This window comes from Mustela nigripes, chromosome 4 (genome assembly GCF_022355385.1).
Source record: "Mustela nigripes isolate SB6536 chromosome 4, MUSNIG.SB6536, whole genome shotgun sequence".
NCBI classification, from domain to species: domain Eukaryota; kingdom Metazoa; phylum Chordata; class Mammalia; order Carnivora; family Mustelidae; genus Mustela; species Mustela nigripes.
Genome location: NC_081560.1, coordinates 71,156,052 through 71,169,638, shown reverse-complemented (window position 1 = coordinate 71,169,638; position 13,587 = coordinate 71,156,052). Strand labels below are relative to the sequence as shown.

The window sequence follows — 13,587 nt, the reverse complement described above, 5'->3', positions numbered from 1 at the left end:
ACCTGGATTACAAACAGGTGAGGCAAGGATGTAGCCAAATTTCCTCTGGATGGATTTGAAAGTGTGAACTTTTGTATCCCGGTGAAAATTTTCTCATCGAGCATCTCATACCAACAAGGTGTGAGACTCCAAGAGGAATATAAAGATCTGTCTAATCTATGACCTTCAGGAGCATAATCAAACCAGTTATGTAAGGTATGTATAAATAAGTCATGGAAAATATTAAAACTTCTTATTGATCAGTGGGTATGGAGTTTCAGTTTTGCAAGATGGAAACATTTTGGAGATTGGTTGTACAATACTGTGAAAGTACTTAACACTACTGAGCTGTACACTTAAAAGTAGTTAAGATGGTAAATTTTGTTATTTGTATTTTATCATAATTAAAATAATTTTCTTAGTAGTTCCAGACAATCAGGGGAGGTGGTTGCTGAGATAAGCCCACAAATAGAGGTGGGACAGGGACAATTAACTGTTAATTCTCTCTACCCCCTACTACATGGCTGCTATTATTCTCTCCAGTCTGACCCTGGGACTTAGGGAAAAGGTAGAACTCTTCAGTTTATCTCACTCTTGGAAAAAAAAAAAAAAAGTCATGTCATAATATTCAAGAATGTCCACAGAATGTCCAAGAAAAGAGAAGGGGTAAATACAGATTTCTGTAATCAAATTTATTCATGTACAGAGATGTTGTTTACAGCTTTAAAGACGGCCTGGTAAACTTCAACAATGTTATAGACATCTTACAAATGTTTGTTAGTATATAATTATGATACTCATCTCTTGAATTTATAAAAATCAGAAGTGTTCCCCAGAAAGTTTTGCAATGTGCCAATGGAACTAAAAATGTCACAGCTACAGCTACCATCTACTGAATGCTTGGTTTCATTTCACAAAAAAATAATAATCTAAAATTTTTTTTAAATAAAAGTTTTATAAATTGGTAACCTCCGCATGTCTCTACCTGGCAACATGTCACAGGCATCCCTCCTTCCCTCATTTTAGCATGAACTAGTCTTCGCCACATGACTACCGTCCCAGTCCAATCAGTTGCAAAATAAAAATGAAAAGGTTGATGATGTCCAAGTAGATGTTCAGGGCAGCAAAAACATACTCTTCAGGGTCCAGGTCAGAGTGATGGTGGCGCCCTCCCACCATGAGCTGTACATCCATCACCAAGTACTTAAAGAGAAGAAAGAAGGATTAGCTACCTAAATTGTACATTTCTATCACATAAGAATCCTAAATTACCTGGAAAAAAATATTTTAGCATCAGTAAATATAGTTCAGAAAGTCAATTTGTGACTATATTTGATCTTTTTACAGCCTCAACCATTCACTTTGTCCCCAGGTGTGTCTTCAGCCTAGTACAGCAAGTGTGCCATCCTCCTGATGCCAGTGGCACCAAATCTGTAAGCCTTCTTTTGCTTTCTAAATGCAGAAAATTTGGGGCCTTTAGCCAATGAGGTAGAGCAGGTAGAACAATTGGACACAGAGATAAACTACAAAATTCCTTGTATTTGTGATTTCCCCACATGTTCTTGCTGAAAAAAAAAAACAAAAATAAAGATGGTCCCTGACATTTAGATTCACACCCAGCAATAATTCTGAATTCTTGAAGCTTGGGATGATACCATTTTTCAAGCCCTGACTTTGGGATGGTTTTATGATGATGTTGAAATTTCCAAAACAGAAGTAAGGGAAGATAGAATTTGTAGATGGTTAAATATTTCCCAAAATAAATGTTTAGCTCAGCTCCAGTAGGTAAAATTAGGAGCTCCTAAAACATCCGTAGAAAAATCAGGCAGACCTCTTGGCCTTATCCTTGCTGCCGGGTGAGCAGCCCCGGGCAGCAGGAGTACATTAGAGGAGGAAAAGGGAACAAGTGGCCCCTTACTTCTTTGTATACAGATTCTAGTGTGTATCCAGATCTTTGTATCCAGATCTAGTGTGGGGCAGAGCCACAGAGCCCCACCAGACAGATCAATGCTGGCACTATAGAGAATACTTGGGGTTTTAAGGATGCTTTAAAATAATTCATTTACAACAATAGTCACATCAGTCAGACCCATCCCAAGTGATTGTGGTATCAGCTCTCTGTGGGCCCCAGTTGCCACTTAGACTGGGAAGGATAAGGAGGAAGGGAAAAAGAGAAGGAGGAAAGGGCACCTCCTGATATGAGCTTTATGCCAGTTCAATACAGACCTCATCCCACGTAAAGTGTGACCCACCCAGTGGAGGCAGGAGAGATTAACTGAGCCTCCAAGAAGGGAAGATCATATTGTGGCGAAGGGCAGAGAAGGAAGTCCAACCCAAGGCTGGATGCCAAAACAGGTGCTGCACCTGGACACTGAATCCCTTCTCCTCACTGCTCCCCCCACCCCATGACTGATTCTAGCAACTTTGGGGGGCGGGAAATAAGCTAGGTGACCAGTCATTCCAGTTTGTCCAGGACTTGAGTGTGTCCTTAGTAACCCTCAGTGCTAGGCAAATCAGGGCAGTTGGTCACCCTAGAAAACGGACTGCCCAGGAGCTGAGTTTCCAGCCTTCATTTATCACCCTGGCAACCTGACTTCTGTGGAGAAGCACTTTTCTCTCTTCCTCTCCTCTAACCTCCTGACTTTTTCTTATTTCCTCTTATTAGAGGGTAAACAACTTCTAATCGTTTCACAGACACGACTTGGTGGTTGGGAGTATACCTCCCACGTGAACCGTTTTTGAAAAAGTGAGAGAGTAAGATGAGTTGGGATTCAGACCTCCAGGAACATTTGGGGTTAACACCCTGCCTCACCCCTACAGCTCTGGTGGTTAACCATCCTGTCCCTAACCCTCTGAAAAAATTTCAGTTTCTCTCTCTCCCCTTATTTGTTTAGTGTTGGGTAGGCCTGAGCCTACAAGACTATTTGTTCTGCCTCCAGACTGGGAAGAGAAACACCAATGTACTTTTGCCTGGAAACAAACTATGCCTGAAACAGGACACAAGAGAGTAACAGCAGGCGTCTCTATGCAAAGGATGAGAGCATATGAGTGAAGGTAAACAAGCACAAGTCCGTTCCCTTCATATCAGCAGAGGGAGTAAGAAAACTGAAATGTGCATACGTAACCTTAGCCTCCTGGTCTAAATTTTTCTGACATTTAAAAATAAGATAGGACATAATTCTAACAAAAAAGAACATAATGTAGCAAAATGTTAATATTTTAAAGCTGGGTGATAATGTGTGGAGTTCATTACTCCATTCTCTCTACTTCTGGGTATGTTTGGAAATGCCAAAAATAAAAAAATTAAAGAGAAAACCTAAAATATGTGACATGATAAAAGCATAAAATGGAATACCATGCAGCCTTTTATTATTTTTTTTCAAAGATTTTATTTATTTATTTGACAGAGAGAGATCACAAGTAGGCAGAGAGGCAGGCAGAGAGAGAGAGAGGAGGAAGCAGGCTCCCTGCTGAGCAGAGAGCCCGATGCGGGACTCGATCCCAGGACCCTGAGATCATGACCTGAGCCGAAGGCAGTGGCTTAACCCACTGAGCCACCCAGGCGCCCCCCATGCAGCCTTTTAAAGAGAATGAACTCAATCCATGTCTGCCAAGATATAGAGGCCATTATTTTTAAGTGAAAAAGCAAAGACAGAACATTCTAGTTTTTTAGGGCCAGTCATATTTAGCAGTAGGGAGGTTGTATACCAACTTTAGTGACACTAATGCTAATAAGTTCTGAGAACCCACTACCATCTGATCAGTCAAGACAGAACATTCTATGAAGTATGACCATTAAAAAAAAAAAGATAAGTGTGTGTGAATGGCCAACACAATACTGAAGAAGAACAGAGTTGGAGTACTGATGCTACCTGACTTCTACCTGAAGCTACCTGTAGCTTAAGACTTACTATGAAGCTACAGTAAGGTAAACAGTGTGGTACCTGCGAAAGAAGAGACAAATAGATCAATGGAACAAACTGGAGAGCTCAGAAATAGATCCACATGAATATAAGCAACTGACCTTTGACAAAGGAGCAAAGGCAAGACAATGGAGCAGCATAGTCTCTTCAACCAGTGGTGTTAGAACAAGTGGACATCCAGATGCAAAAACACAAATCTAGACAAAGACTTTATACTTTTCATAAAAATTAACTCAAAATGGATCTCTGACCCAAATGTAGAACACAAAACTCTAAAACTCCTAAGAAGATGACATAGGAGAAAACCTAGATGACTTGGGTGTGGTAATGGCTTTTTAGATATGACCCCAAAGGTACAATCCATGAAAGAAATAATGCATAAGCTGGAGTTCATTAAAATTCAAAACTCCTTTTCTGTGAAACTCAATGTCATGAGAATGAGAGAACAAGACATTGAGGGGAGAAAATATTTGTAAAAGACACATCTGATAAAAGACTGTTATCTGAAATATTAAAAAAAAAAAAAAAAAACCTCTTAAGACTCAACAATAAAACAATCTGATTTTAAAATGGACCAAAGTTCCTAAGAGACACCTCACCTAAGAAGGTATACTGGTGGAAAATAAACACACTAGTAGAAACTCTGCCTCATATGTCATAAGGGAAATGCAAAGTAAGACAACAGGAAGATACCACTCTTAAAATGGCCAAATTCTGGAACACTTATGACATCAAATGCTGCTGAGGATATAGAACAACAAATTCTCAGTCATTGCAGTGGGAATGCAAAACGGTACAACTACTGTAGAAGACAGTTTGGCAGTTTCTTATAAAACGAAACATACTTGGGGGTCCCTGGGTGGTTCAGTGGGTTAAAGCCTCTGCCTTTGGTTCAGATCATGATCTTAGGGTCCTGGAATCAAGCCCCGAATCGGGCTCTCTGCTCAGCAGGGAGTCTGCTTTCTCCCCCCTCTCTCTCTCTGCCTGCCTCTCTGCCTACTTGAGATCTCTGTCGAATAAATAAATAAAATCTTTCAAAAAAAAAACTAAACATACTTTTACTCTCCAATCCAGGAATCATGCTCCTTGGTATGACTCAACTACCCAAAGGAGTTGAAAACTCACAGAAACCTGCACACAGGTGTTTGTAGCAGCTTTATCCAAAATTGCCAAACCACGGGAGCAAACAGGATGCCCTTCAGTAGGTGGATGGAACCATAAATCGCAGCACCATAGACAACAGAACGTTACTCGGCACTAAGAAGATATGAACTGTCAGGCCACAAAGGGATGTGGAAAACTTAAGGGCACATCACTAAGCAAAAGAAGCTGTTCTGAAAAGGCTGCAAACTGAATGACTTCCACTATATGACATTACGGAAAAGGCAAAATTTAAAAACGGGAAAAAAATCAGTGGTTACCTCGGGATAGAGGCAGGGAAGGGATGAAAAGGTGGAACACGGGATTTTGAGAGCAGTAAAAAATACTCTGTATGAGGTGGCAATGACGGAATATGTCAGTATATATTTATCTAATCCCACGGAGTGTACCACACCAGGAGTGAAATCTGATGTAAGCTCTACATGACTGTGATGTGCCCAGGTTGTTTCGACAGTGAAACAGATGTACCAGTCTGGTGGGGGATGTGGATCATGAGGGAGGCCATGTGTGGGGGCAGGGGGGATACAGGAAATATCTGTACCTTTCTCTCTGTCGTGCTGTGAATTTAAAAGGGCTCTAAAAATTGTCTTTATAAAGAAAAAAGAAGAAGGGAAAGGAGGAGGGGGAGGGTGAAGTCTTCCAGAGGGCTTTCCGGTCAACTCCTGACTCTACTAGACTCTGGGGCTAACACAGGCTTAGGGGCATTGTCAATGCAGAAACCACATGCTTTGTCAAAGTGAGGGAGAAATGGACTTACAAGTGAGAAGATTATAGTTCCAAGGCCAGCATACAACAGATGCAGCCACTGCAAAGAGAAGAAACAATCTACATTAAGAACAAGATTCGGAATAATGAAAGGACTCACCTGGACCATTGCTGTTAGATAAGGACTCAATATTAAGGCAAGTCAAATCCGTGGGGAAATGCATTTTTTTTAACATCATGGTCCACAGCATCCACTCCATTCCTTGCAGCAAACAATCATATGTTTGCACCCTTGCCAAATCAGTTTTATCAAGTGTTAAACGTCTCAGGCGTGGTAGGGCAAATTGAACATTCTGGATATGTTTTACTTTTTGCCATCTCATAACCCTTCTATAGCATCTGCGCCTATACTCAGCTCTTGGAACAAGGTCACTCTGAAAATAGTGCCCTTCAGGTACCCCTGCTAGAGCTGAGTGACAAGAGGTGGAAGACATCGGCTCCAAAAGCAGTGACTCTGTAGACTGACCAGAAACCTTATATGTGACTGGGATCAAACAGATGCACCAGGCCAGTCAGAAATTCTCAGAGTCTGTTTTATCATCAGCTGTGCTGGAGCTGTTACTCTACAGAGTCGGCCAGTCAACTCAGACCAAGAGGGGGGGGGGGGGAGCATTTCCATTTCTATGAATCCTGTCACTGCTTCCTACATAGAAATTCCATGAATATCCCCTGTGTCTTTGCTTCAAGCTAGTCTGTTGCGTGGAACCCAAATAGCCCTAATCAGAATAGAATGGTCTGAATGCCAAAGAGGTTGGCTCTCTATTTGGAGAGGATAAGGAGGTGGTGCATAACATGTAAGAAAAATAATGTCATTCACTCTTCAGGACAAGAAAGCTCATCCTAGGCAAATAGAGCATTCTGCAAACCAGGGAAGATTCTTGGTAAAGGGCATAAATCAGGAGTCAGTGACACAGTGTGGGAGGGGCAGTGTTTCTAGACTGAGCTAATAGTAAGAAAATACCTGATTACTAGAGTCTGAAGAATTCAAAATTGCCCAAGTCAAACAAGCATGTATACTTACATCAAGGTTGGACAACAAGTGTCCATCGGAGTCTTTCATTTAAATGTGTGTAAGATTATATAGTGTAGATATTTGTGAAAGGAAGTTTACAGTAGGAACTGGGATTCATCTATCTAGTAGAAAACAGAGTTCCTTAACTGCATCCAGATGGTATTGTAAAGAGCTATGGAACCAACCTAATAAATATTTGGATTATTACTACCACCACTATCTGGGCTACCCACCACCCACCTTCCCTCTCCTCACTTGGCGCCTGATATGCTACTGGGGTCGACCAGGTCTTCCAGCCCCCCGCAACAACCCAGCCCCTTTCCTCCCAGAGACATTTCTCCCAGTACAGTCTTCATCTGCTTCACCCCACTGAGCGTCTGCTTCTCAGAGGATCTAGGCCAACACAACCAGCAAGTCACCCTACATTTCTAACAGTTCTCTGAAGTTCCCAAACGAGATCCCACTTACATATGATCGTATGAAGAGTAAGAGAATTCCATAGATAAGAAGTACAAAGAGTGAAACAAACAGGATTCCGTTCAACATCGTGAAATCCCACTGAGGAAACATAGCACAAAAAACAACTCAGTTATCATCTATAAGGAACTTCAGGATGTTTAGAGATGCATTTGATACCCATAGACAGACACTGACCCATTTGCTAACAATTTACCAGGAACATTTCTGGTAACCATGAAAATCCATTCTTCCCTACCACGGGAAAATACTACATTAAAAAGTGTGTTGTTGGGGCGCCTGGGTGGCTCAGTGGGTTAAGCCGCTGCCTTCAGCTCAGGTCATGATCTCAGGGTCCTGGGATCGAGTCCCGCATCGGGCTCTCTGCTCGGCAGGGAGCCTGCTTCCCTCTCTCTCTCTCTCTCTCTCTGCCTGCCTCTCTGCCTACTTGTGATTTCTCTCTGTCAAATAAATAAATAAAAATCTTAAAAAAAAAAAAAAAGTGTGTTGTTGACTGGAACATGCTTCAGAAGCAAATATGGAGGAAATCACAGGAGCCAAGGATATAAGAGAGTTCATTATACTATCCTATTTTTGTATTTGTATGAGATTTCCCCTACTAAAAAAGCTTTGTTGAATAAATAGGATGTAAATTTGTATGTCTAGTATGATCATAATTAGTCATATTTTCTCAAAAGTTTTGTGCACAGAATACAGTAATGGAATGAAATAGACCAATGTTAACTGGGCACCTTTTTCATGTTTCTATGCATACATTTAGTAAAAATACACTATACTTTCAAAAATTATTGCTAATGATTCTTTTGTTATTTTGAAATTCATTAATATGTTTTTTGGTTTCACCTTTTTAATAAATCAGGGACCAAATCAGCCTGGGAAAGATGAGGATTCCTTTTTCTTTTTTTCTAAAGATTTTATTTATTTATTTGTCAGAGAGAGAGCGAGTGAGAGCGAGCACAGGCAGATAGAGTGGAAGGCAGAGGCAGAGGGAGAAGCAGGCTCCCCGCAGAGCAAGGAGCCCGATGTGGGATTCGATCCCAGGACGCTGGGATCATGACCTGAGCCGAAGGCAGCCGCTCAACCAACTGAGCCACCCAGGCGTCCCCCTTTTTTTTTTTTTTTTTAAGATTTTATTTATTTATTTGACAGAGAGATCCCAAGTAGGCAGAGAGGCAGATGGGGGGGTGGGGGGAAGCAGGCTCCCCACTGAGCAGAGACCCCGATGCGGGGCTCTGGGATCATGACCTGAGCCGAAGGCAGAGGCCCAACCCACTAAGCCACCCAGGCATCCCTAGATGAGGTTTCTTTTAAAGGAAGGGGAATATCATCTTCTGACCTGAATAAAATTATGCAGCAAAAGAAGACCCTTGAATCTACGATATATTTTTTTGTCAGAGTATTTTCCCACTTCCTCTGTTTCCTCCTCACACCGAAAGAGTCATTGGAAGTATTAACTCTCCAAGCGAGGTACCGAACCATCAGCACCACCTGTGCAATGTGAATTTTCGGGCCCACGCCCGGGACTTTCTGAAGCAGCCACTCTGGGGTGGAGCCCCAGGAACCTGTTTTCACAAGCCCTCCAGGTGATTCTGATGGCCGTTAAAAAAATGTTTGTCTACAGCTGTGCATTCAGTACTTGGGGTCGTGGGCGTTTGAAGAATGGCTGAAGTGACGTGCATTTGAATTTTAGTTCAAAAAAAGGATGTAAAGCAGCTCCATATTTTCTAGCGATTCCAGAAATGTTAATACCTTGCATATATTCGGTTAAATAAAATATAGGATTAAGATTAATGTCACAAAAAAAAATTTTTTTTAAAAAGATTAATTTCACCTGTTTTTGTTTTCTTTTTTTAACGTGGTTACTAGGAAAGTCAGACGCCAGAAGGCAGGGAGGCTGCGGAGGTGGGGCCCGCAGGACCGCAGTGAGCAGGAGGGAGGAGGGTAAGAGCGGGCCGGGCAGAGGCGCTCGCACCCACACACTCCCTTAGGAGAGGAACCCGTCCCGGTGATACATACTTTTGTCTGAAGAGCGAACAAAGTGAGCGATAACGTCACCAGAGCGGTTGCTGCTGTTGCCCATAAGATTTCCTCGGCATTGTAGAAACTGAAACCAGAGACTGTGATCACTGTCCACACGCACGCAAGGAAAAGCACGCACGGAAAAGGAAACGTGTATCCAGGACTCACACTGATATGGCCCCGAGCAGCAGACCTTGAAGAACTGTCTGAAAACAAGACGCATAGCAAATCAGAACCCCAGTTCCTGAGGCCCAGAAGCCAGAGGACAGGGTTGAAGGTGCAGATGTTCCGGGCAGGATTGAGGGGGCGTGTGGAAGCATGGTAACCCTAGTGTGCAACGCTACAGGGAAAATGAATTGTTGGAAACAAACCGTGGAGCTAAGCATTTTCCTAACATTCCCCCAAGGCTGACAAGATTCTTTTATTAGCAAAAATTCTTAGAACGCAGGAGTATCTTTCAGCGTATCTAGTGAATGAAAGATGTATTCAGTATGAATACCGAAACCATAATAATGACAGGTTTTTCTGTAGACCATATTCTCAGTAATCCAATGGGGCCGACTGCACGGCATCTTAATTTATCAAAGCAGGAGATGCTATTTCTACTGATGCTTCACCAACAGCCTCGGCACCGACATTTCCTCCAGGGCTTGGGTGAGAATTCAAAACTCCAGACCTCAGGTGAGGGATGAGGATGGAGGCCTTTCCGGCCCCGGAGATGGGGCTCGAGGGCAGTTCTCCGCAGAACGTGGAGCTGCCAATCCCAGGCTCAGACGCCAGCTGCACCTGGGCTGAACGAAGCAGGAACGTGCCCAGGGTCTGACCGCAGCCTGGGCTGGGGCCGTGTGCAAGAGAGGAGAGAGGCGGTCAAGCCAGAGGATGAGACCAACCAAGGCAACAAGGATGCACCCAGGTGCACAGCCAGGCTCCCGCATGGTGGACAGGTAGGGGGACAACAGTGAATAGTGGCTGAAGGATGACATTCCCCAGCTGGTAGGGCGGCTCCCCCAGAGACAAGTCCAGAGCCTTGGCTGACCCTCTGGTCCATGGCAGGAGCCAAGAAGGTATCCTTTAGTCCCCAGGAGTGAAAACGAAGATGCATCCAACTGTGGTGCGGGGACTGCTAGAGCGGCTTTGAACTTCTCCAGGTGGCCCACGTCATCCAGTTTAGGAGACGAGAACTACGGCCATCCCCCGAGTCCTGGATTATATCTGCTTTTTCCAAACCCAGTGAGTAGCTGCCTGATTCTCTACTTTGTTCAATTTACCAGAGCCATCTTTCTTTCCAGTATAGGCTTAAAAAGCTGTGTCTGTTCCATGTGCACATGATATTTTAATAATGTGCTTGCTTCCAACCTTCCTCTTAAGATTTTCTTCTTCTGCTTGCTCTGTTGCTGCATGTTTCTGCATCTTCTGCAGTGCATAAGTATGTGAGAGACAGACGGAGACAGGAGAGGATGGTAGGAGGAAGACGGGGGTTAGAGAGGGAGAGGGAGTGGGAATGGTTTAAAGCGAAAACCCCCCTTCAGTTTTCTCAAGGGGAGAATGAGAAGTCAAACTCTCCCAGTGACTTCAAGAGCACAGAATATGGGCTCGAGGAGGGTGTAAATGCTACGGGACAAAAGCTGTCTTCAGTGTGTGTGTTTTCATTTTCCCCTCAACTCCTTTTCTGAAATGGTTTTCTCCATATATTTCCTAACACTCACTCAAAACAAAAAATTGAGAAGGTATAACTAATTCTTTGCCCCTCTACAATATTCTCTTAAGCTGTTACCTGCTTTGAGATACACAACAAAACCTCAGAGAAGAGAGCTTCATTGAGACCAATACCTTGGATCTCTTCTTGTAATAATTTACATTTTTTTTCTTGGAAAATTTTAAAATAAAAAAATCGTAAGTTTTTGGAAAAGTACCTCCTTTCCTCATCCTATTCCCTCTGCTCCAGGATTCCCAATATCTTTCTATGTCTGGCTTTTAGCCCCCACTCCTTCCTGAGTGTGATCTGGGCAGGAACTGAGAGGCCTCACCTGCTCCCCTGAGCAACGAGCAGAGTATCCAGGCCAGGTAAAGACCTTTCAGTGCTCTGGCAGCCAAGGAAATGCCCACATGTAGGCATCAGAGAGCTCGTCTTCTCCAGCCTCGGGTGGAGGCTAGTCTTCCCAATATATAAATCACGCTGGACACTGCACTATAGGGATGCTGAAAATCTCGCCATTGGCATGTGTCCTTCCTCTCTTTGACCACCAGGCACAGACCCAAATCTAGGTTCATCACACTCAAGTGCAATAGGATGATGAATTTTTTAAAATTTTTTTTAAAAGATTTTATTTATTTATTTGACAGATCACAAGTAGGCAGAAGACAGGCAGAGAGAAAGGGGGAAGCAGGCTTCCTGCTGAGCAGAGAGCCCGATGCGGGGCTCGATCCCAGGATCCTGAGACCATGACCTGAGCTGAAGGCAGAGGCTTAACCCACTGAGCCACCCAGGTGCCCTTTTAAAAATTTTTAATTGAAGTATTATTGACATAAAATATTGTATTTGCTTCAGATATACAACATAGTGATTTGACAATTATATGCACCACAAAATGCTCACCACAATTAGTATCATCTGTCATCGTACAAAGTTACTGCAACATGATTGACTATTTTCCCCGTGTTGTACTTTTCATCCCTGTGACTTACTTATAACTGGAAGTTGGTACCTACTAAACTCTGTCACCTGGGTTTCCTAGCACCCATCCCTCTCCTCTCACAACCACCAGTTTGTTCTCTGTATTTATGAGTCTGTTTTTGTTTTGTTTCTTTGTGTTGGTTTGTTTTCTGGATTCCGCATATAAATGAGATCATACGGTATTTGTCTTTCTCTGTCTGACTTATTTCACTTTGCACTTAACCTCTAGGTCCATCCATGTTGTCAAAATTGGCAAGATTTCATTCTTTTTATGGCTGAATAATACTCCATCGTGTATAAGTACCATCTCTTCTTCATTGGTTCATCTGTCAGTGGATGGTTAGGTTGCTTCTATATCATGGCTATTGTAAATAATGCTGCAATAAACATAGGGGTGCACATATCTTTTTCAATTTGCATTTTCATTATTTAGGTAAATACTCAGAAGTGGAATTACTGGATTATATGGTATTTCTATTTTTTTTTCAAGATTTTATTTATTTATATGACAGAGATCACCAGTAGGCAGAGAGGCAGGCAGAGAGAGGGAAGCAGGCTCCCTGCTGAGCAGAGAGCCTGATGTGGGGCTTGATCCCAGGACGCTAAGAAAATGACCTGAGCCGAAGGCAGAGGCTTTAACCCACTAAGCCACCCAGGCACCCCTGGTATGTCTACTTTTAAACGTTTGGGGAAACTCTATCCTGTTTTCCACAGCGGCTGCACCAATTTATATTCCCATCAACGGGGCAAGAGGCTTCCCTTTTCTCCACATCCTCTCCAACACTTATTATTTCTTGTCTCTCTGATAGTAGTCAATTCTGACTTGTGTGAGGTGATATTTCATTGCATTTCCATAATGACTAGTGATGTCAAGCAGATCATCTCTTGGCCATCTGTATGTCTTCTTTGGAAGAATATCTATTCAGTTCCTCTGCATTTTTTATTAGATTTTTTTGGTGTTCATTTGTGTATCTAGATAAGTAGGAAGGTAGGTAGGTAGATAGATAGAATATACATATATATGATCTATATACAGTATTAACTCTTTATCAGATATGTCATTTGCAAATATCTTCTCCTATTCAGCAGGTCACCTTTATGTTTTAATTGACGTTTACTTCCCTGTGCAAGAGTGTTTTAATCTAATATAGTCCCGAATGTTTATTTTTGGTTTTGTTTCCCTTGCCTGAGGAGACATATCCAAAAAATATTGCTAGGGACAATGTTCCTGAGTTTACTGCCTGTGTTCCTTTTAGGAGCTTTATGGTTTCAGGTCTCACATTTAGGTACTTAATCCACTTTGAGTTTATTTTTGTGTCTGCTGTAAGAAAGCAGTCCTGTTTCCATTTTTCTGCATGTGGCTATCCAGTTTTCCCAGCACCGTTTGTTGAAGAGACTGCCCTTTCCCATTGTACATTCTTGTCTTCTTTTTTTTTTTTTTTTAAAGATTTTATTTATTTATTTGACAGACAGAGACCATAAGCAGGCAGACAGGCAGAGAGAGGGAGAGGAGGAAGCAGGCTCCCTGCAGAGCAGAGAGCTCGATGCGGGACTCGATCCCAGGACCCCGAGATCAT

The 13,587-nt window shown here is 42.6% G+C and overlaps 1 protein-coding gene across 1 annotated transcript in view; it reads right to left on the bottom strand.

The window, feature by feature from the left end:
* Positions 1 to 662: 662 nt before the first annotated feature.
* LOC132015089 (protein lifeguard 1-like) overlaps positions 663 to 13,587 on the bottom strand; it is a 20,680-nt gene continuing 7,755 nt past the window's right edge. Inside the window, exons 5-9 of the mRNA XM_059395750.1 lie at positions 9,505 to 9,542; positions 9,334 to 9,421; positions 7,309 to 7,398; positions 5,821 to 5,868; positions 663 to 1,182 (exon numbers count right to left, since the gene is read on the bottom strand). Coding sequence (XP_059251733.1) covers positions 1,030 to 1,182; positions 5,821 to 5,868; positions 7,309 to 7,398; positions 9,334 to 9,421; positions 9,505 to 9,542 — 417 coding nt within the window. The 3' untranslated portion in view covers positions 663 to 1,029. The remainder of the gene's footprint in view (positions 1,183 to 5,820; positions 5,869 to 7,308; positions 7,399 to 9,333; positions 9,422 to 9,504; positions 9,543 to 13,587) is intronic.